Source organism: Ostrinia furnacalis, unplaced genomic scaffold, assembly GCF_004193835.3.
Source record: "Ostrinia furnacalis isolate ACB-3 unplaced genomic scaffold, ASM419383v2 OfSCF1402, whole genome shotgun sequence".
In the NCBI taxonomy this organism is placed as follows: Eukaryota; Metazoa; Arthropoda; class Insecta; order Lepidoptera; family Crambidae; genus Ostrinia; species Ostrinia furnacalis.
In genome coordinates this window covers 3,256-27,195 of record NW_021131641.1, presented here as the reverse complement: position 1 = coordinate 27,195, position 23,940 = coordinate 3,256, and the positions used below count along the sequence as shown (strand labels likewise).

The window sequence follows — 23,940 nt, the reverse complement described above, 5'->3', positions numbered from 1 at the left end:
CTATTTATTCCACACTATTTAGTAGATTTGTTAAAGTAGTGAAGACAAAATCGTTCCTTGTCCCCATCCCTCAAAGAATTACTCCACAAATTCGCTTACTTGCTTTGTTCGCTTCAATAAATATTATTTACAGCTTTATCACGATTAATTTACCCCTTCAAACTTTGCCAAAAATATACTTCTTTATATTAGTGCCGCTTTAAGATCTATTATAATAAATAACATCAAGCGTAGGGTTTGTCACATGGTGTAAGTAGGTATACCTACTAACCTTTTTCATTAGAGGATACCTTTGGTCATTGAGAACACTCTTCGCAAGACGCATTTGTATCAGGAACAACGGGATTAAAACTTACAATGATCCGTATTTTCAAATCGATATACTAGGTATCCCTTTTGCCCATAACGAAATTTGGACGTTCTTATGCTCGTTTTCACACTCAATCCCTAATTTTTAAGTGACCCCTATGAAAACAAAATTCCTGTTATGTTACCATAGGGGTCACTTAATTTGGGATTGATAGTGAAAACGGGCATCAGATACCTAGAGTAATAGACAATGCCGAAAATACTGATCAATATAGTTAATAATCCCGTAGACTGTAGCGGCACTCTTTTATAACAAAAATAAATATTATTTATGTTTCAAAACAAAGTTTGAAAGGATGTTTCAAAGAAATCATAATCATTATATTTGGACCGAATGTTATTTTAATCGTAATTTAACATGACAACATAAATGACAACAACGATAAACAATTTAATTTCAAACATGATAATTGATTTATTTTAATTTTAAACAAATTTTAAATATCGAAAGCAGTTGCAAAGTAAAATATTTTTAAAATGTATTTGTATAGATATTTAATAAGGATATTGGTTATGTAAATAATCCATTCATTGGCACTTGCTATGTCTATCACAATAGGACCTTGCTGAGGAGTTAGTCTATCTTAAGATTCAATTTATAGGTCGTATAAGAACTATTACTGAGACAGTAGACAAATAATGAGCGTAGGTTCTCAAGTAATCAATCACCAACTAACCCAAAAAATATTGCTAAACTAGACTCAAAACTAACAAACAGTTGATAAGAAACCTGTAAATATTTGTCGTTAACACGGTACACCTTTAACCAATTTAGGAACATCCCTTTAACCTATGCAAGTAACTGATTCTTGAATACTTACACTCACTGAAATATCGTAATTAGAAAGGCAAGTCACTACTCTTGTGTATCTTACCAAAAATACAGATATTCTTGAAGGTATTAAAGAAGGTAAATTTAATGAGACTTTACTTATTATGAAACATTAACAAGCATCTATTAAATCTATAGACCTATAACTTGAAATAGCTATAGAAATGGAAAATCTGCGTAACAGTTATTTTATACAACGGTTTAGTTAAATTATATTTATGATCGTTCAATTGACTGCGATACTGTAAGCTACGTTGTAGAAGCTGTATTAGTTTAGTGATAATTTGCTATACAATTCCCGTTCAGGTCAGCAATACTCATTGTAGGCTTTATCAAAAATAGAAGGATTAGAGTAATATTATATCACAAAATATATACATTGTTTCAACGACATCCTTTCGTTTTCAATGTCAAACATGGAACTTGTAATATAGTAACTGTAGTCGATATAAGTGGTTTGCATCATACCTATGACATTGAAAACAAAAGTGAACTTGTAGGCCTGCTACCACAATCGAACTGGACCACTGAAGAAGAGGTAATTGAATTTACTCATTAGATAATAACTTCAAGCTACAACATGCATATTGTTCCGAAACAAAACGATTAACATATAGAAACAGCTAGCGTGCAAAAGTGTTAAAAGATCTTGCGAACCTCATCGTACGACTACACAATATTGCTTAAAAAAAACTTAATGTTCATAAATTAACAGTCATTTTTATTTGAACACCAAAAGGTGAGATTGTAGTCGTCCGTTCGCAAAAATAAAAACAGAAAAAACTATTGCAGAAGCAGACAAAAAAATATATTTAAATAAGCCACTTCGGATACCATACAATACAAACAACTCTTATAATAAGTATACCAGCGAAATAGCTCTGAAATACTTAAATTCAGTCAATACATCCCTAATTTATACGTACAATGACAATGTATATGATACAGCATGCTTTGTAGATAGAAACAGCTACTGACACATCAATAGATATATGTAATAAAATATGTTTTCAACGAGTTAACCAGATAGAATTTGTAAACAGCTAAACAATGAAAATATTAGAGCCTAATTAGTAAATAGGATCAAGCGTCATAAAGTTAACCATTATTAGTGTGATATTTGGAATGGAAAACTTTTTTGTACATTTTTTGATACTAATTTTGTATGCCCACACATTGTTAGATTTTTGATAATAATATTCAGTTTTCGTTCGAATTGACGTTGAACTTCAGTCAAAAAGCCGGTCCTTTTCCAACTGCGACCTTTAGAGAGCCATAAGATATGGGCGGGGCCATTAGACCTGATTACCTGACAAAATCGGACAATGTGTGACTCTAAATAGGTTCTATAATGATTACTAATAAAGGCGACGAGAAAAGACGAAGAAAGTAAGGATAAAAATACAGAATCGTTAAGATGATGTTGTACATTTACATCTAGATTTCTATAAGACAAACAAATATCCTATAAATAACATTATTAACCTTAAATGGACGAACACATCATTCGAGCGACAGTCTAACTAAATAGACTTTTATCGTAATTAAGTCATTGCTTTCATGTGAACTTATCTTAACACTGACGTAAATGCAACACCTAAGACACATTTAAGTGCACTTCCACACTAATGATGATCGATCGACGCACCTTTGGACTTTATTTTTCATAAATAAGAAAAAACACAAAAGGCTGTGCACGAAACGCGTATAAAATAAACCTTAAATCTACACACGCGAAACCAATAACAAACATTACGGAATAAAATTATTAAAATATTTAAAACGTTTCTAGAATCAATCCCTTGAGATCACTCTCCTCCATTTAAACGGTAAATCACAATTTAGTAGGCTTCACTAGATTACTCAACCACTTAATATAAAAGTCACTGATTCTTGCATATCCTCACTTGATGCCTTTGGGCAACTTTGTCCATCACTATTACTATGACTTGGCTTTAAGGTATACCTCAAGAGATTTTTGAATGCAGTTTAGGCCACTTAAACAGGTACAATACTTAATATTCCATTCCGATAATCTCACTCCTTACTTGGCGTTATTTATCAGATGATACTCTATTTTTGACTGGTCTATTTACACCTGTACACGTCAGTATACATGTATGAACAAGATGGCACCAATTTTCCAATTCATAAACCCAATAGGATCTTAAATCCTCGAAAATCGTCTAAAATTGGTACACTCTTGCTAAAATTCGGTAGAACTCTTCGTAAACCCCAAGCATCCAAAACAACCCTCAAATGTACAGGTACGTTAAAAACGACATTCCTATAATAATGTACAAGTTGGGTGAACTGAAAAATCCTTTGTTATAACTGCAGTCCAGGTCTCTTTGCATAACCTGAAACCAAATGGAAAAATTATATCAATGCCTTCCTACGATTACCTGATGTCGTTGGTCGCGTAANTCGCGTAACTATCCTTAAAAATTATAATACTTACATCAACGAGAGTTCTGTTATCATTTAGCGGGCATGACGCAAACCTGACGTCGTCTCTAGTTGCGACGCAGTTAAATGGACTGTTACATAAGTACTGTCTTCGTTTCCTGTCCCATGCTTCAATCCATCTGAAAATACATCAATGATTTGAGTATAAGCTCAAGTCTTCAATGTCAATTCCAAAAGTGCCTGTCTCTCTTCTTACCCAATTCCACAATCACAAATCAGGGGGTTCCCTGATATTAATATGTCATGGAGGAACATATTGTTGGGCACCCCAGGCCAGTCTTTCTGGGCGGGGTTGGAGACCTTCGTAATGTAGTTGGAGCGAAGGTCCAGGGTCAAGTTTCTGATGCGACCTGGCTTCCAGAAGGTTTGACTCTCGATTTCTTCTATACTCGTGTTGAAGACAGTAAGCCGTAGCACTTTGGAGTGAACACCCTGGGAAAACATGAAATGATAGTAGTCACAAATATAGAAGACGATAAAGTAAGAGATAATACATAAGCTTAAATGAACTGATTATGATGATGCTGTTAATGGAATCGTGGAAAGATAGGATGGAATACTTACAAACAACAGATAAGGAGCTAGCGACACCAAAGACCGTCCAGTGATGGTGATGTTATTCAGCTTGCAAGGTAACGCCGCGCTCATCTGCTGTCCAAACTCTGGACTGTACTCCACGTCTACGTATAAGTTTTCTAACGCCGCGTTATAAGCCAGCATTCGGGGGACGTTGAATTCTCTCAAATCGGGGGAGGTTGAAATCTTTAGGGTTCGTAGAGCGTACATCTTGCCGAATACTCCGTGCTGAAATTTGAATGAGAACAATAAAGTTTAGGCTGATTGATCGCGAGCTAGAGGATCTATAATAATTTGCATTTTTAGAAATGCAGTCACAATTGAAAAATTCTTCAAAAATGCAAAGATGTTACTCACCTCCAGAATTCTTAACTTCAGCTTGGTCACGTCGAGGTATTCCAGCCGTGAGGATACTCCATAAAGGCTGTTATTCATGAGTGCCGTGACGGGGTTGCCAGATAGCGACAACCATCGAAGGTCGTTGAGAGATTGTACAGCCTAAAATAATAGTAATATGAGGATCATAACCATTAGTACTATTAATTCAGCTATAAAAATTCATGGCGAAATGTTCACATTACTTACCACTGGCACTGTGGTTAGGTCGTTGTATGATAGATCAATTTTCCTCAAACCGGTCAGGTTTGCTGTGGTATCCAACGGGATCGTTGGCAAATTGTTGTATGATAGATCTAAGCTCTTTAGTTTTGTCAGAAGCATGGATGGCACCTAAAAATGAAGATCACATATAAGACAAAAGGCACAGTGAATACAGCTGCTGATTTTGAAAGAAGCAAATTAATGCTTCTTTTGCAATTGCAAAATTTTGTATACTTCCACACATACCAAAAATTTACAAATATCCACGGCTAGTTATGGTCACCAGTAAAACATTACCTTTAAAGAAGCTAGTTTTGATAAATAACTTACAGTGGTAAGGCTGACGTTCTTCAGTCCCAAATGGAAGAGTCTCCTCTCCAGACCCTTGAAGACGCTCACTCCTCGCTCCCCACTGTTGAAAGGCGAGTTGTTGCTGAGGTCCAGCCAGCGCAGCTTGGGCAGCACCGAGAAAGTGTTGCCTTCGATTCGGACCAAGTGGTTGTCGGAGAGGTCCAAGCTCAGTAAAGACTGAAATAGATTGAAGTCTTGAGTCCAAAACCAAAATTAAACTTACCTAACGTTTTGTACTCAAAATGAAGAACCTACATAGAGTAAGTTACATGATTAAAAATGATAAGTAGGTAATCTTAAAGTACCTAACAGACAAAATCATTCATTCAGAATTTTGAGAAATCTATAAATCATAAAAGTTGCTTAATGCTGAAATGTTAGTGTCAAATCAAAAAACAACAAACAAAACGGATGCAATATAAAACAACAAAAATGCAGCTAACTACAGTAAAACTCGAAGGAAATCTACAGGATGACAAAGTTGAATGTAGACGCCAGTTCAAGGAAATTATAATTTTTCAGAAAGTTGCCAACATTCCTCATTAGCCTCTGATATTTCAGTTTGGTAAAAAAAATACAGAAATACGTGAACTAGAGTTTCAAATTTATGTAAATTATAATTCACGCTTCCATTCTCTAAGCATTGCCCTGTCTCTATACTAAACCAGCGTCTACACCGTCCACAACCTACCTTATACAGCGAGTTCTGGTGGTACTGTTTTTTTTGGTGGTACACCCTCGTGTGGTCCCGTCTTGCAGTATGGTACATGTACTCGTCGCTGTAGTCCGGCTCCTCCTGCCAGTCGCTCTGGTCAGTCTGACGGACATGCACAATTAGCTACTACGCTGGCACTACGGTTAGTTGGCACACGGGGTCATAGACTAAGTGGTTTGGATGAGGACAAGGTAGTAGGGTAGCTAATCAATTTATTGTTCGGTTATGTACACATTTTTTATGGAAATCAACTTTCATCTCTTTCTCTACATTTATTTTCAATCGCATCACGGCGCTCTTGGGATAATGCCGCGACGCTCCAGGGTTTAACGATAAACAGTGGAAAGCCCTGACTTAGTCTATAACAAAATATTAGGGTATGGGTACTTCAATATCACTTTAAATCAGGTACCTATTTACACTGAAAAAACACGTCACAAGTCAAGCAGTTAGTATCAAACTCAGGGTTACCCTGGTGAAAGCTTCACTCAAAGCCGTGTGGTAAAAACAAGGGTACATAGGAATCCTTATAAAATAATATTTTTGTCATTATGTAGAAGCCTTAATAAGGCCACACTACTAAGCTGGGTGCTTGTGTAATTTACAAAATAATTAATAACATTTCAAATGTAACAAAGTAGCTTCATTAATAGACCGAATGTTCCGTTATGATGATAAATAACCTAAATAACAGCTACACGGTTTCCCAATGATCCACCCAAATAAAGGTGGCCATGATCACAATTATTTGGATGTAGGCATGAAAATTGGACTGGTAGTTCAAATTTTGATAGAGCAATTTTTGCTAAAGTTTGACACCCATTTGCTGTAGTGTGGCCTTAGTTTTTAGTACATGACTTACCCGATATCTCTGGACGAAGTCAGCCATGGAGATGGCTGGGATGGTGTTACCACTCAAGTCTAGCTCCACGAGGTTAGCTGCGGTGGACGGAGAGAAGCAGTTGGTGGGCACCCGCGATAGGTAGTTGTTGGAGAGATCAAGTCTAGAAATGGTTAAAATTTGATATTAAAGTCGCTTCATAAAGTTGGTTTAAAGGCTGAGCTAGACCCAGATAATTATTTCAGTATTGGCTCAGAAAAAGAAAGAAACCAACAAACACTAAATCCGATCCATGACCTTTTGATATCAGCTCAATCCAACACTATTGGGTAATCAAGACAGTAAGAGCGCTTGTAGACGTCCGTTTTTTTGACCGGACAACGGACCGATTTTTTCACCGGATTTAGCAGTGGCGTATGGTTTATAATGAACGTGTGCATGCATCGGACATGGGTCCGGCGAGAAAATTGACAGCAAACAAAGGATATCCGTTTTTTGACGGTCCGTCGTCCGGTGAAAAAACGGACGTCTACAAGCGCTCTAAGGTGTCCTATGAAACATTGTTTCACGAAAAATTTGAAAACACTAAACACTTCCCTGACTTTGTATGATCTGTAAAACTATGAGTTAAAAGACGAAAGACTTACCTCTCCAAAAGGGGTGAAACAATCAGATTATCTGCCAAATTTCTGATACGGTTGTTTGAAAGGTCCAAAGAAATCAAAGATGGCATCTCGTGGAAAACTTGCACGGGTAATTCAGTCAAGTAGTTGTGGGATAAATCTATTATCTGAAACAAACAATATTTACTTTAAATTCGTGAAGCCCAGAATAAAATTCTTATTCAATTTCAAATTTAACAGTTTCNAAAAGTTTAAAGTTACCTGTAATGCTTTGGCTCGAGCAAAGCAATCGTATTCCATGTGATAGATCTGATTATGTGAAAGGTCCAAATACTGTAGGGCTGCCAAAGAACCGAACACATCCCTTGTAATATTTCTTAACAGGTTGTGAGAAAGGTACAATTCGGCCAGAGTAAAATCTGCATGTCTGTAAGATAGAAAAACCGGGTCAATCAATTAATTTACACGATAAAAATATGTAATCTCTGGCTATGTAGAAAGGGAAAACAAATAGAGAACAATAATTGAAGACCATTATAATAATAAGCATTAAAAATCACCTGAAGTAATAAGGAGCGATTTCAGATATATTGTTGTGAGAGAAATCCATCACTCTGATGTTTACAGACACTATCCCGAGACCTGAAACAAGATATTGTTATTTAGTTTTTCAAAAGTATTAAAAATATTTTATACATACAGATAGACGATGATCGTTAAAAACAGGACGGACAAAATAAATAACAAAGTCACCTTCTGCCATAGAAATATCTTCGTCAGATATTAGGCCTGCGTGTGTAGCAAAACAAAAAAGAATCAACAATGAATAAATAAATCAAACAAAATAAGAAACTAAGAAGAAGAAATAAAAAGATGATGTCACCTTCAGTTACGTGAGGCTCATCTTCAGATACTAATCCTGATTAGAAGAAGCAGAAAGAAATAAACAGATAAAATATTGAGAAATAAACGAAATCATTAAAAATATAAAAACAAAACAAAAGCCCAATCTTTATCACCTTCTGGCTCAAGAGGTGTTTCTTCAGTGACTAATCCTGTTAAAGCAGAAGCAAAAAAGCAGACGAAGAAAATATTAATAAAACAAAATTTTCTTCCACATAAGTAGACTAAGTAATGGGTACTAAATATTTTTATACTCACTTTGCACTTTCGGTTGGTAAAACTCAGAGCTGTATAGGAAACTGTGTGCATTAGAGTCCCTCAGGGAAACCATTCTGTTATGAGAAACGTTTACTTTGAGAGCAGCGGCCGAACCGACTTGGTCAAAGATTGAGAATCTAAATGTGTTAAGTTGGTTAAACGAGATGTCCAATCTGAAAAAAGAAAAATTAAGAGATACATAGTTAATATTATCTGAAACGAGGATAAGAGCGCTAAACTTTGGAATTTTAAGTGCTTAAAGGAAGTTAAAACTTAAGCACCATTCAGTGGTTTCGAGGAAAAAAATACTGCCAAATTATCCGGCTCGAAGGTCCAATAAAATTTGCTATACGTACTCATTCAAAGCCGGAATATTCTGGAAGGCTTCATCAAAGATCTCGTAAATTCTGTTCCCTTTCAGTTTGATCACTTTGACATTGTCCAAGCTGGTAAATGCTCGCCTCTGAATCGATTCTATCAAGTTGTCTTCTATTAGGATTTCTTGTAGTTCTTTCAGCTCCACAAACGTGTGTTGAACTATTTGGTTCATTTGGTTCAGGGATAAACAAATGCTTTGTAGCTGGTGGTGAATGTCACCCTTTAAAAAAAGAAAAATATAATTTAGTAATGAGTACATTTTAATGTAAAACTTAGATAATGGAAGCAACAGTTTCACAGTTTATCCTAAAGCAATTAGTATTTAACTTAGATTTTACCTGAAGTGTTCCTTTGGAAAAGTGGTCAATAGCATTGTCCTGAAGGTTCAGAGACTTCAACTTGTACAAGAAGTGGAAAGAGGTATCTGGAACGTTCTTCAGCTTGTTGTTACTTAGGTCCAAATGCTGTAGCTCTATGAGAGCTTTTAGAGGCTCGAAAGGCAGAATCTTTACTGTTTCCGCTAGACCATTAGCCAATTTTAAAGTTGTGAGGCTGTGTAGCTGCAAAAAGAACGCATCAATGAAGGCCATCGTTTTTATACTTAACAGTTGGCACCATCTACTACATCTACATTACTCTACAGTGGCGCCATCTTGATGAGTGCAAATACGATAGTCCTCCTACCACTTTAGCGCTCACAAGTTGGCGCCACTGTCTTCGCTACTAGCAAGTGACAGGACCTTACTCTACAGTGGCGCTAACTGGTGAAGGCTAAAACGATAGCCCTCATTGTAACATTGCCTATGATGTGTGTAATAAATGATAACATCGTTGAAAAGTGGAGGATGGAAAAGAAGTGGTAAGGAAAAGTATATTTACCTATAATAGACAAAAATATCAATTTTTGCGCGACTTTGAAATTAAGTACCACTTGCATGATCCTGCATGATCATTATTAAAATATCATTCTGTTCACGTATCTAATAAGAAAGCCTTTATGCATTGTTTGGCATTCAGGACCACTATTGGCGGCTTGGAATTACGATAAGGAGACATGTAAAGTGCCCCATAAGGGCTACCTTTTCTTTTTTTACTATTTACATTTTGACGTTCATAAGTGCTACTTGTGCTCTAAACTGAATAAATATTTTTGATTTTTGATTATTCTTCTCCTTCTGATCTACGCACACTCACCTCAGCAAAAGCGAAAGGATCAATGAAGTCAATCTCGTTCTCCGATAAGTCCAAGGTCTTGATAGTCCGGACATGCTGGAAAGCACTCGACTCGATGCGATTGATGGTGCTCCCATACACCTTCAGGTCTTCCAGGTCCACACCGAAGTCGAGGAAGTCTTCAGCGCGTATGCTCTTTCTGATCAACTTGCCTACTGATAGGTATCGGAGGGAGCGCATTCTGAAGAAAAAACATGCCATCGAATTGAGAACCTTCTCCTTTTTTGAAGTTAGTTAATAGAATAGTTACATCTAAATTGGGTGATGAAAAACCAATTTGATAAAGGAGATAAAGGTAGGTAAAAGGAGGTGATAACTAGTCGAATTTTTCAAGTGAAATTCATAGCATCCAGTTCGGGGTGATTGATAAGTATTAAAAGTCTTAAATTCGATTTCAAAGTTTAATAAGGTGTAAAAAGGCGAAATTAAGTCGTTGCAAACTTTTACCGATTAAATTAGTAGAGCTCTGTCGGTGCACAAAAGCAAGGAACTACATGAAAGAAAATATTTTTTACTAGAATACTTTGCTTACCTTCTCACATCTTGTAAGCTCATCTCTATCGAGGAAGCGCCACTGACGTCCAATGAGAACAGCTTGTGTTGGAAGTTGTTGTATGACGTCACTTCGTATTCGGTGGGGGTATTCGTCGCCAAGGTGTTGATATCGACCTGTAAGATGATTTAGTTTATAATGATCATCATGCTTGTCAATGATATGCTTTAAAGTAAGTATAATAATGTAGGGTAAAGTAGTCAATAAGTTTGCAACACGTTTTTGTTACAATTGAAATAAGTTATCATTTTGGGTGTCACGTGTCACGAACTATTTGACGCTGGTTGTTCCTAGACCAGGTACATAATCAGTAAAAGGAGTAATTAGCATGTCCTTAGTTTTAATAATTTAGGTTCACATAGTAACCAGATAACTATGTTTTATGCATACTCCTAGTATAGTCCAAGTAAATTAGAGAAAGTAAATACATTCAACAGTGTATCAGACCAATCTATTAAAATTCTATATGATAGCACAGACTTGCTTAACCTTTTGTATGCATGTCTGACTTTCGTATTGTTGTATGGAATCTCGGCATACGACTGCTTAACCCCTTGAATATCAATGAGAAGAAGGACAAAGAGGCAAAATCTCAAATGTTGCTCGTCTGTGCAACTTTACCTTGTTCTCCCTCAGGTTCAAGAACCTTAATGAGTCGAGTTTGTTCAGCATGAACTTGGATATCATCGTCAGATTGTTCTCGGACAAGTCCAGGCTCTGCAGACTGTTCTCCAGGCCAGCGAACGCTGCGGGAGACAGGTCCCAGATGCCACAGTCGCGGAGAGAGAGGATCTTGATTTTGGCATTGCGAAATGCATCTTCCTGTAAAGAGTATAAAGCTTATTTTCAATTAAGGTACAAATTATTAAATACAATACACAAGGTATTGCTAAGATTTTTTGATTGTTAACAAACAAACATAAATAAGATATTTTTTGTAAGAAAAATATAACGGTGTTTTGGCGTCATGGTAAAATCACTACTATCAAACAACTAACTATAAATTAACGCTACTACTAACTTAGTTTTCCGACAGTCAAATTTAGAAATGATACTTGTGTATCTAGTGGAACATTAAGTGGTCGCTTGAAATTGATTTCTATTGTGTTTCGCCTTACTGGTAGGTACTTGAAGGGGCTACTACAGTTTTATCAAAATTGTACATATTTAACTTCAAATTACTTTAATAATGGAATTAACTATTTCTTACCCTTAGAACATGAATTGGATTCCCATCCAAAGAAGTGGAGTTTAATACTTGAAAGTTTTTGAAAGATCCTGGGTGAAGTTCTGTAATGACATTGTTGTCCAACCTGAAAAAATCAAAAAGAACAATAAATGTATCATCTTGGGTAAAATAAATGACATTTTCGGTTAGTTAGCACTGTGGAAAGTGGTAATGAAAATTAATGTGACATGGAAATTGCTACGTGAAAAAATAAATATGCGCAAACAAAAGACGTTCGCTAAAGTCTTTTAAATATTTTTTTAAAAGGATTCTTAGCGGCTAGGCGCTGTCGAAAACTCGAAAGAGGGTGAAACTGTTTTTTACTGATCAATTGGTAAATTACAGACTCTGTTTTGGTGTAATTAAATTAAGCCTTATTTCTCCACATACGCACACTTCTTACACACAACTTTATCTTGAAAAGTGTAACTACTTAACTATAATCTAAAAGAAGAAAGTTCGGTTTGCTTTAACTTAGTAACTAAATAGTATTCAAGTTCTTCAACGCGGTTTATACCGGAGACACACAGAGACATGATGATGCTACTTACTTCAGTATATCCAGAGACAGCCTGGTGGGAGTTTCGTGCACTGGAGGCACTTGTTTGATGACGTTGTTTGACAGGTCCAGCACTCGTAGTTGCCTTAGAGGCGACACTTCCTCGTAGGGTATGAAGGTCAGCTGATTGTCGCCAAGTAGCAACTGAAAAAAAAGAGACATAATATTAGTGTAATTTTGTTTTGAGATTCTTATGCTGTTGGTAAATAAGTATCCTAGAATTTTTATTTAAGAAAATGAGAAATTGATAATTATTTTTACTGTACTCCAATTGTTGTGAGAGATTTTCAAATAACTAACTATGTATTATCTAGCAATAAATAATTGAATTGCTTTTGCTTTGAAACGCAGGGATTTTAAGTATCTACTAATTACCTAATTAGTTTATCCAGTTACCGCAGAATTCTTCCCTTGATGAGACAACTTAAACAAACTTTATGTTGATAAATTTTGCAAATATAACAACCAAATACTAACCTTGTTGAGTCTGTTCATGCCGTCCCTAAACACGCCTCCGTCGACCGACGCCAGGTGGTTCCCCCGAAGGTCGAGCGTCTCCAGCATGAGAAGACTTGAGAACGCATCGATGGGCAGGTTGGCTATTGAGTTGTCGGCTAGGATCAAAGTCTGCAGCGTGCCTAAACTCCAGTCGTTGCTCGATATGTCTGTTATTTCGTTACCTGGAATGTAGTAAATCGTTTCTGTTAGCAAACGAAAGTGCTTTAAATTGAAATAGAATTACGAGTAACTGTAAGCTACATTATGATTTTCGTAATAACCATTTATAAAACGTTCATAAAACTTATTAAACAGCATGTCTGTAAGGAATCTCATCATAATGCTCATCGCAATAGGATTGGATATGTACGAGTATGTATAAGGAATATGTGCTTAAGAAATGTGGAATAAAAACTAGTCACATAACTTATATTATATGAATTGTGTAACCTCCGGAAGTCTGGATCTTCATCACATCTAGTTTTTCCGTAATATACCACTATACCAATAGATGGTTTAGATAAGTACCTACCTAGTTACTCAAGCGAAAATGTCATTACATTCTCACACACAACCGTAGCACTTTGGTATCAAACTACCAGACTGAGGGCTGATATTTCAATCATCAGATAACTTTTAACTGAAGAATAAGTTTGGCACATTGACAGTTTCAGTATGAGAAGTATGTCAAAATGACAAGTTTAAAGATAGGTAGGTCTGACGATTGAAAAATTAGCCCTGAAACATGGCCCTGAAAGAAATAAAACATAACCGCTTAGGTGCACTCTAAATATATTTGTTAGCGACGNCATTCTATCTAATGCACATTTTGGACTAATCTCCACATGTTATGTCATGTAGCATGTGGCGCGGGGTTATAGATTAATTTTATTAAATATTATACTACCTGTGCTTCCGACCTTGTCCCATTTTTACAACATTTGTCTTTACTGCTCCGCCCCTATTTGTTTTAGGGTGATGTTATTTATCCTAAAACCATCCTTGATAAATGGGCTATCCATAACAAAAAGATTTTTTCAAATCGGACCAGTAGTTCCTGAGATTAGCGCGTAAACTACTACAATTTTTCAAACAGTCATAATTTTTTACTGACAGCTTATTTTTTTTTCGTCCCATACTGAAAGTTAATCTCTATTTAATGGACTATAAGCTAATATAGATCTCATTAGTGGTGGACATTTGGACCACTTTTGGTCATTGTCCTTTGGTAGAGAAGATAAAGGCGTGTAAAAGGAGGTGATAACTAGTCTTCTTTTTCAAGTGAAATTCATAGCATCCAGTTCGGGGTGATTGATATTAAAAGTCTTAAGTTCGATTTCAAAGTTTAATAAGGTGTAAAAAGGCGAAATTAAGTCGTTGCAAACTTTTACCGATTAAATTAGTAGAGCTCTGTCGGTGCACAAAAGCAAGGAACTACATGAAAGAAAATATTTTTTACTAGAATGTTTTGTTTACCTTCTCACATCTTGTAAGCTCATCTCTATCGAGGAGGCGCCACTGACGTCCAAAGAGAACAGCTTGTGTTGGAAGTTGTTGTATGACGTCACTTCGTACTCGGTGGGGGTATTAGTCGCCAAGGTGTTGATATCGACCTGTAAGATGTTATTAGTTTATAATGATCACCATGCTCTATGATTTATCAATGTGATGCTCCATAGTATAATAATGTAGGGTACAGTCAGCGTTAAATAGTTCGTGACACCCATAGTAGTCAAAAAGTTCGCAACACGTTTTTGTTACAATGAGGGTTTTCGCGAATGAAAAATCCGCCAGATGGCAATACGTAGACGCGAGGTCCAAATGCTGCGTGATTGGTTATTTTTGACATGACATTGACAGATATGTCAAAATCCACCAATCACGCAGCAGTCAGACCCCACATCCACGTCCCGCCATCTAGCGGATCTTTCATTCGCGAAAACCCTCATTGAAATAAGTTCTCATTTTGGGTGTCACATAGGTACATTTTAGGTACACATAGTAACCAGATAACTATGTTTTATGCATACTCCGAGTATAGTCCAAGTAAACTAAAGAAAGTAAATTTATACATTTATCAGTGCATCAGACTAAATGTACCTACGTTTTCTTTGCAATATAGCACCAATAAAAATTCTATAAGATAGCACAGACTTGCTTAACCTTTTGTATGCATGTATGACTTTCGTATTGTTGTATGGAATCTCGGCATACGACTGCTTAACCCCTTGAATATCAATGAGAAGAAGGACAAAGAAGCAAAATCTCAAATGTTGCTCGTCTGTGCAACTTTACCTTGTTCTCCCTCAGGTTCAAAAACCTCAACGAGTCGAGTTTGTTCAGCATGAACTTGGATATCATCGTCAGATTGTTCTCGGACAAGTCCAGGCTCTGCAGACTGTTCTCCAGGCCAGCGAACGCTGCGGGAGACAGGTCCCAGATGCCACAGTCGCGGAGAGAGAGGATCTTGATTTTGGCATTGCGAAATGCATCTTCCTGTAAAGAGTATAAAGCTTATTTTCAATTAAGGTACAAATTATTAAACACATACTTACCCCCTTATCACAAAAAAATAAACTCGCGTTGATCACCATTTAGTGTGAAAATATAATTATAAACCGTGTTGATCGTGTGTTTAACGTTTTTGTAATAAGTCATATTTTATAATGTCGTGTACTACAAAATTCCTTGATTGTTAAAAAACTTAGATGCTGTTTTTGCGTCACGGAAAATCACCAGTTGCTAATAATTTTCCGACAGTTAAATTTTTAATGATAATGATATAACAAAATAGTACCTACATAATTTATCTTCACATTTATTTAATCACATAAAACTATTCCTTACCCTTAGAACATGAATTGGATTCCCATCCAAAGAAGTGGAATTTAATACTTGAAAGTTTTTGAAAGATCCTGGGTGAAGTTCTGTAATGACATTGTTGTCCAACCTGAAAAAATAAAAAAGAACAATAAATGTATCATCTTGGGTAAAATAAATGACATTTTCGGTTAGTTATCACTGTGGAAAGTGGTAATGAAAATTAATGTGACATGGGAATTGCTACGTGAAAAATAAATATGCGAAAACAAAAGACGTTCGCTAAAGTCTTTTAATTTTTTTTAAAAGGATTCTTAGCGGCCAGTGCGCGCTGTCGAAAACTCGAAAGAGGGTGAAACTTTTTTTTAATGATCAATTGGTAAATTACAGACTCTGTTTTGGTGTAATTAAATTAAGCCTTATTTCTCCACATACGCACACTTCTACCACACAACTTTATCTTGAAAAGTGTAACTACTTAACTATAATCTAAAAGAAGAAAGTTCGGTTTGCTTTAACTTAGTAACTAGATAGTATTCAAGTTCTTCAACGCGGTTTATACCGGAGACACACAGAGACATGATGATGCTACTTACTTCAGTATATCCAGAGACAGCCTGGTGGGAGTCTCATGCACAGGAGGCACTTGTTTGATCACGTTGTTTGACAGGTCCAGCACTCGTAGTTGCCTTAGTGGCGATACTTCCTCGTAGGGAATGAAGGTCAACTGATTGTCGCCAAGTAGCAACTGAAAAAAAAAGAGATTTAATATTAGAGTAATTTTGTTTTGAGATTCTTATGCTGTTGATAAATAGGTATCCTAGAATTTTTATTGAAGAAAATGAGAAATTGATAATTATTTTTACTGTACTTCAATTGTTGTGAGATATTTTCAAATAACTAACTATGTATTATCTAGCAATAAATAATTGAATTGCTTTTGCTTTGAAACGCAGGGATTTTAAGTATCTACTAATTACCTAATTTGTTTATCCAGTTACCGCAGAATTCTTCCCTTGATGAGACAAATTAAACGAACTTTATGTTGATAAATTTTACAAATATAACAACCAAATACTAACCTTGTTGAGCCTGTTCATGCCATCCCTAAACACGCCTCCGTCGACAGACGCCAGGTGGTTCCCTCGAAGGTCGAGCGTCTCCAGCATGAGAAGACTTGAGAACGCATCGATGGGCAGGTTAGCTATCGAATTGTCTGCTAGGATCAGGGTCTGTAGCGTGCCCAGGCTCCAGTCGTTGCTAGATATGTCTGTTATTTCGTTACCTGGAATGTAGTAAATAGTTTCTGTTAGCAATACTATTTTTTAAAATAGGATAAAAGAATTACGAATCTGTTAGCGACAGTAATTATTTTCGTAATTATGTCATTACTTATTAATATAAAAAAACTCTTACAAAACTTGTAAAACAGCATTCCTGTTAGGACACTCATCACTCACATCATAACACACAACGTGATAGGTGAGAGTTTCTGTTTAAGGAATGTGTAAGTAATAAAAACCAGCTACGATATCAGAACTATGAATTGTGAAATCTCCAGATCTTCAAAACATCTCGTTTTTCCCATTACCACTATACCAGTAAAGATGGTTAAAATAAGTATCCAGTTACTCAAGCGGAAAGGTGCCTATATTCTCAAACATCTGCCACACAACCGTAGCACTGTGGTATCAAACTACCAGACTGAGGGCTGATATTTCAATCATTAGATAACTAAATATGTCACAATGACAAGTTTATTCTTCTAAAGCCCGGTCTGTGAGCACGTAGAATTTTGTCCAATGACCCCAAGCTACCCATCCTTATCGCTCGCGCGTAAGACGATAAAAAAATCAGCCCTGAAAGAAATAAAACACAACCGCTTTAGTGCACTCTAAAGATATAATATGTGACGTACCAGTTAAATCCAAAAGCCTGAGCTTCCCGAGGTTCCTGAGCGACTTGCTGGGCACCGTCGTGAGCCCGTCGTACCTCAGCTCCAGCTCCCACAGCGTCGTCTCCAGCCCGTAGAAGGCGTCCTCGTGGATCGTCTCCAGGGGGTTCTGATTTATTGCTAGCCTGTACATTCCTGGAAAATATTTTAAAATCGTATTATACTCGTACTAACTGACTGTCATGTTGGATGTCCTAAATAAATAAAATAGCCTCTTGAAATGAAGCTGCTACGTACAGCTAAAAGAATCAGTTGTCAAGTAAATGTAGAGTCACGTCAGAAGCCTTTGGGCTAGTGCCCAACTAATTAGTTTACTAACCATAATAACTTAGCCTTTTTTTAATACCGTTAACCCCTTGTGGTAAGCTAAATGCGCTTGTGTTACCACTCGTAACATCCCAACACTCGTTTATCACAATAGTCGACGGCAAGGATCGAACCGCATTCCTAGGATCACGAGTCGGCCAGTCCGACACCTTCATCGATCAGCTATCGTAGTTACTAGGGTAGAGCCGAAATTCTAGGAGAATGAGAAGAGCCTACAATCTGATAATGCTTATACAAGACTGCCAGGAACAGTCCAACTAATGCTGACAAAGTACCTATAAAGCTGGAGGGTAACAAGCCAGTGGTCAGCGTGAAGTTCCAAGCTCGTAGTCAAATATATCACAACATGGCACCATGCTATTATTCTATTTGGAAATCCAAAAATAAACTACCAACCTGTAGCTTGAAAGAACTTTGGTTCCAATTCCCTTATCCTGTTCCCCGTGAGCTGAAGAGTGAAGACCTTGGAGCTGTTCAGGGTAGCAGGCACCCTCAGTAGGGGTACATGACGGCAGGTCACTATGCCCAGGTCGCCAGCTGGCTTGGAGCAGGTACACAGCGCTTGGAAGAGGCATGATGGGTGACCGGTGTCTACGTGGAGCTGAAAAGATAATAAAACGGGCTATTAAGTTGTGTTTTCAAAATTTTGTAGATGAGGGATGTGTTTTCTGATAGGTAACAGAGTTTGCCTACTGTTAAACGGACGACTCACTGTCGTGAAATGTTTTTTGTTGTCAAATCTTAAATCAGTCTACTCGTATGTAAGCCATCAGAGGTGTTTCAGACTTAGTTCAATTTTACAATGTAGCCAGGATGCGGAATAATGTTTTTTTTTTAGGTAATCAGGTTGATCCAAGCTTTAATGTCCTAACCAAACTGCGGATAGAATCCTACTTTCTAACTACATACCTATCCATCCACAAATTAATTAATAGATCTTGTTCAAACGACAGTACTAATCCGACTTTTTAACAATATGTTGATGAATGGAACCTGTCAGATTATGTAAAACGTGAAACAAGTCCGCGCGGAAACAAGGGTCGTATATATGAAATATGCGTGTACTTGCCTCACACGTGGCATAAAGTATGCGTGCGATCCACAAACGGTAAATTTATAATGTATTGAGTTATGAAGTGCGTGCCTGGCTTTCGTTATGAGCTCCCGCTTTCGGAAACTAGCTGTGCCCGCGAGTTCGTCCGCGTGAAAATAGTTTGAATATTAGGTATCTCCCGTTTTTGCAACATCTTTCGGCTTATTTCTATAGGTCCACAGCTCTATTGCTTTCAAAAATTTCAAGTTCATACTTTAATTCCCAACGGGTTCACGAGTTAGACGACATTAAAAAAAGTATTTATCTTAGTTTATTTTAATCTATTATGGACTCGGTGGGAAAAGAAGAACTATAGAGTCGTGGACCTTTAGGAATAAGCACATTTTCTTTACTGCTCCGCGCCTATTGGCTCTAGGGTGATGTTAAGCCTAGCCTAAACGTTTTCTGGATAAATGGACTATCCAACACAAAATACTTTTTCCAATCGGACCAGTAGTTCCTGAGATTAGCGCGTTCAAGCAAACAAACAAACTCTTCAGCTTCATAATATTGGTATACTCGTAGATATGGTTATATTTGGAATCGTGCCAACACTCATTGGTTACATAACAGGTAAAATTAATTGGTTACCCATTGTGTGTAACGCATACCTATTAGAAATCGTTTCGACATTCGAGTTAATGGTTTATTAGTTAGATTTCTTCCCTTTGTATTGTACTGCGCAAATACAACGACTTCCCCATCAGGTAAATATTAAATGTTGTCGTTTTATTAGACAATTAACAGAATAAAGGACAGAAATAACACGGGTTCTCAACATTTACTTTTATAATTCATTCTCGTACTTAAAGCAAATGTGTAAGTTGGTAATTAACATACTTAACTAGCGATACTTTAACAGTTGGTCTAATAACATTAGGCCACTTTTTAAGCTGTAAAATAAGTAGGATCAATTCTTCAGATCAGTTCCTTTCTATTTATTTAATAATGATATTATTATGGTAGGTCCATAATTGTTTTTCTATTCTATTCAAATTAAATGATATGACGTAGACATATTTTAAACCAACAGGATTTAAAATATTTTTTATCCTCAAACCATTCAAGCAGTCAAAGTAAAGGAACCATTCCTTAAAGGCTTTGCAGGTAAAACAACCTTCTTTTTTCATCCGATTTGAAAGAGTTACTTAAAAGACCCAACTTTTGTTTTTAAAGATAGCAAACATTCCTGAAAGCGAAACTTGTGTGTACTTAACTTAAAACGAGTAGTTTCCCCAACTGTGTGTAAGTTTATGTACTCTTATATTGGAGTGCCGTAGCACGTAACTGAAATCGAGAGCGTTTCAGTGCGTCTGAAAAGAACCCCAAATCCTTTTATGGATTGCGTAAGCGTAACGTAGTAGTTTGTTGTAGGTATACCTGGTTACTCACAGTCTCTCACAGTACAGTCAATAGCATACCAGACATTTTTTGTTGCAATCTCAACCCTATTACAACTACATATATAAAAACCAGTTTCACAGTGTTTAGCTTCAAATGCTGGCATCGGTACTACACTTTTCTCATTGTGATAGCTGAAGATTCAGCGTGTTATTTCGATTAGTTTACGCTTAATTACTACAGAATAAATTAAACAACTACGTTCTGTTTATCTTTGTGCCTTTGTAAATAAACTTCACCTCTATGAGGTAAACAGGAGTAGGTAAGCCCACTTGAGCGTGAAACGTGGCTTTAGGCCTACGCTTCAAGCTTAACTTTATAAGCCTACATGAAAATGAAATAATTAGGTTTATCACGCAGAAATGTCACGTGTCACTGACCGTGTACGTGACGATGTCTGACCTTCGCTTTATTAACTTCGCAGTATGATTCTGAGAAGTATATTTATGCCAATCTTCATGAATGTATGTGAACAATCAATAAGCATTTACTGTCTGGAAATACCTACGAATACAGACGACATTATTATTTTGCAGCAAAAATGTAGACCGATGTGATCTTGGACTACATTTTTTAATAAAATGGCGAACAGGTAGCGAAGATGATGATGATTTCTTTAAGCAATATCCGTGTGTAGGCTTAGATGTAAGTCTTTAAAAATAGCATCTTTGCGGTTTCACTGAAATAATTGCTAAGAAAGTGTTAATTGTGATTGATTATACTTTTATTTTCGTCACAACGGTTCTCGGAACTAACTTCTCTGGTATTGGAAAAATATATCACGGGTTATTGAAGAATCACCGCTGAAAACGGCAAGTGTTTTAAATGGCTGCATTGTGATTAAACTTATCATAATAATAGTAATGGTGGACGGATTAGCAAGCTAAAGTGGCAATGAGCAGGGCACATAGTACGGAGAACTGACGGCCGATGGGGCAGCAAGGTTTTGGTTTGGAGTGGAGGCCGCGTACCGGAAAACGCAGCGTGGGACGTTCACCCACAAGGTGGACTCTGCCAACCGGGCAGCATGGAAAGCATTGGGGGTGGCCCATGTTCAGCAGTGGACGTTCTATGGCTGAGATGATGATGATGAGTAATGGTGATATGATTTGGGTACTCACTTCGAGAGCTCTCGACAGGGAGGCCCATATCATGAGCAGGAGCGTCACCACTACTAGCGCGTAGCCGAACTTGATGAACGACATTAAACTCTGAAACAAAACAATAAACACATTAAAACTCACACAAAAGGAAGAAAATTCTTCAGAATCACTTTTTAAGCCTAGGGGCAGACCGCCAACTTTTAGTTGGTCGATAGTTGGGCTCGATTCTAATTTGTATGAAGAATCAATCCGCGTAATGTGCGCACTTCCTTACATACCCATACTGATTAACTGTACGACTACACTATCGGCTAACAAAAAGTCTGCAGTTTGCGCCTAGGCTAAGAGGTATTACTAATAGAAAATATCTTCACTGAAAGCTTTAATATATTTTTGTGTGCGAATAAACTAAATATTGTAATTAAGGTTCAACATTTTATTATGTTGATGGATCACTCCTTAATTGAACTTACAAATATAATCCCTGTGTTTACTGCTACATAAGATTAAAGTCAACAAAATAAGCTGACATTTTTGACATGACTATCGTTGTTGGATAAAAGCTTTTCAAGCTCTAAGAAAAGCTTTCCAAACATCTTTTTTTGTTAACATAATTTTGACTTATTATTTACTTTGTATCGTGAACATGACTATTCAATATCTATTATAACTTACTCTAAACATAAAACTGATCTCTACGAAGTCAAGTGCATTGAAGCAAGTGTGATATTTAATTTCCCGAGATGGTATCAGTGTCTATTTTTAGAGGAAAGTGGGGGACGTCGGAAAGTATCGGGGAACGTCTTTTCTATGCCACTGAGCAGTCACCGCAAGCGATTAGAGGAATGAGTCACACATCGGGGTCACCCCTAAAGAAAAAAGAAACAAGGACATTGAAGCTACAAAATACAAGCAAATAAAGTTTTTATCTCATGGATATGCGGTGTATTTTGCAGTGAATCCAGTATAAAATGCACACCGAAATTAAGAAGCCCAGATAGTCGTTAAAAATGCAGTACAGGTCACCTATTTAAGAGTTTATGGATTTTCATTGGCTTTGTGCTAGAACTTTAAGTTAATCCCGTCTGGAAACAGGACAATTAAAGAACGTAGTAATATGGTATTTGGCCTCTTTCGGCCTAGAATGGGGTTTGGTTCTCAGTGGTAGCACAATATAAAAAAATTGCAGTGAACGTAAATAAGCATGGTTGTTCGTTCGTTAAGAAGGAAGGATCTGGTTTCGGAGAATCTGTTTGGAAATGTATAAAAGTGATAAGTATTTGAATTTATTTACTTCAATTGATTAAATCTAAAGTCTACGTCTAGAGCAGTAAGAGTTCTAGAGTCGTATTGAGCATAATTTTCATTTATTTGAACTTTTTTTCCGTAACATTGTGTATTTGTCTCTATCTGTTCTATGCACAGTCCAAAACGAATAAGCATTGTCTTTGTGCCATCTAACCCACAAGGTGGACTTTTATACAACATTAACCGTATAATGTCGCTATTAAGCTTAATGGTACTGCGTTGCCTCTGAACGACTACAAACCGTTAGCTAAAAAGGCTCAGGTAAATAATGCAAGGTAAAATCCGAAATAGTCTAATCAAAAGAAACAATTGTTTAATATCGTTTGTAGGTACATGAAATGTTTACTTTTAGATAAAACTTTGTATTTTAAGCTGAGTTGCACCACCTTAATTTAACGGTAACAATTAACTTAATTTAACCTTAACCTCTAAAATCTTCATAGATTTTTTTGGCGTACTCGCTAGCGAGCACACCTAACGTAAACTCATGGTAAACACTCTTCGAGTCCGAAGTGAAATAATAAATATTAGTGTGTCAACTACCTAACCGTTGGTCAAATTATCAAAATCATAAAAAAGCTATCATGTTCATACGCTATCAAGGGATCTCTAAACTAGATCATCGTTTCGTCAGAATCTTTCAGCTTGTCAAAGCTAAAAGATTGCGCTCCACTTCTGAAGATCGTTCGACTGAAATACACATTACTCACTTTCATCACCGATTTTAATTGTACGCTATTTCGCTGCATTTGCACCGTTATTTCCGTCAACGGAAATTCACATGAAAACCCCCATTAGACCAAACCGAACTTTAACTCCACAGCGTTAAACCCAAAATCAATCCGCAACTGTATTTCTACACGAGATGAATGTAGTATATGGAAAATTCAGACTGCGGTCGCAATAATTTCTCCTTCCCTGGGGCATCTACTGAAAACAAATAAGTGT

The 23,940-nt window shown here is 36.7% G+C and overlaps 1 protein-coding gene across 5 annotated transcripts; it reads right to left on the bottom strand.

The window, feature by feature from the left end:
* On the bottom strand, nt 1-21,795 carry chp (leucine rich repeat containing G protein-coupled receptor chaoptin). Of its 5 annotated transcripts, none has more exons than XM_028304155.1 (24): nt 21,703-21,795; nt 18,484-18,688; nt 17,725-17,895; nt 16,889-17,091; nt 16,403-16,554; nt 15,834-15,936; nt 15,282-15,482; nt 14,463-14,599; nt 10,110-10,329; nt 9,254-9,475; nt 8,894-9,135; nt 8,538-8,710; nt 7,937-8,018; nt 7,638-7,803; nt 7,401-7,543; nt 6,775-6,916; nt 5,889-6,014; nt 5,177-5,374; nt 4,832-4,975; nt 4,604-4,744; nt 4,235-4,474; nt 3,867-4,102; nt 3,663-3,789; nt 1-3,561 (listed from the first exon to the last, which is right to left on the bottom strand). In XM_028304155.1, exons 1-24 carry the CDS (start codon nt 21,784-21,786, stop codon nt 3,457-3,459), a joined length of 3,963 nt encoding a protein of 1,320 aa, XP_028159956.1. In that variant the 5' UTR covers nt 21,787-21,795; the 3' UTR covers nt 1-3,456. The 5 variants fall into 5 exon arrangements, with proteins under 5 accessions (XP_028159956.1, XP_028159955.1, XP_028159954.1 ...); XM_028304154.1 differs by lacking the exons at nt 14,463-14,599; nt 15,282-15,482; nt 15,834-15,936; nt 16,403-16,554; nt 16,889-17,091 and adding exons at nt 10,681-10,817; nt 11,323-11,523; nt 11,912-12,014; nt 12,481-12,632; nt 12,966-13,168; XM_028304153.1 differs by lacking the exon at nt 14,463-14,599 and adding an exon at nt 10,681-10,817 and having other exon boundaries at nt 21,703-21,787.
* Nucleotides 21,796-23,940: the final 2,145 nt, after the last annotated feature.

Excerpts from the sequence above, each read along its gene's own strand:
- chp (XM_028304155.1), bottom strand. The coding sequence starts at position 21,786 with ATGTCGTTCATCAAGTTCGGCTACGCGCTAGTAGTGGTGACGCTCCTG. Across the intron at positions 15,937-16,402 it reads CTGTCTCTGGATATACTGAA|GTTGGACAACAATGTCATTA; the intron begins GTAAGTAGCATC and ends TTATTTTTTCAG. Across the intron at positions 3,790-3,866 it reads ATTTGTGATTGTGGAATTGG|ATGGATTGAAGCATGGGACA; the intron begins GTAAGAAGAGAG and ends ATGTATTTTCAG.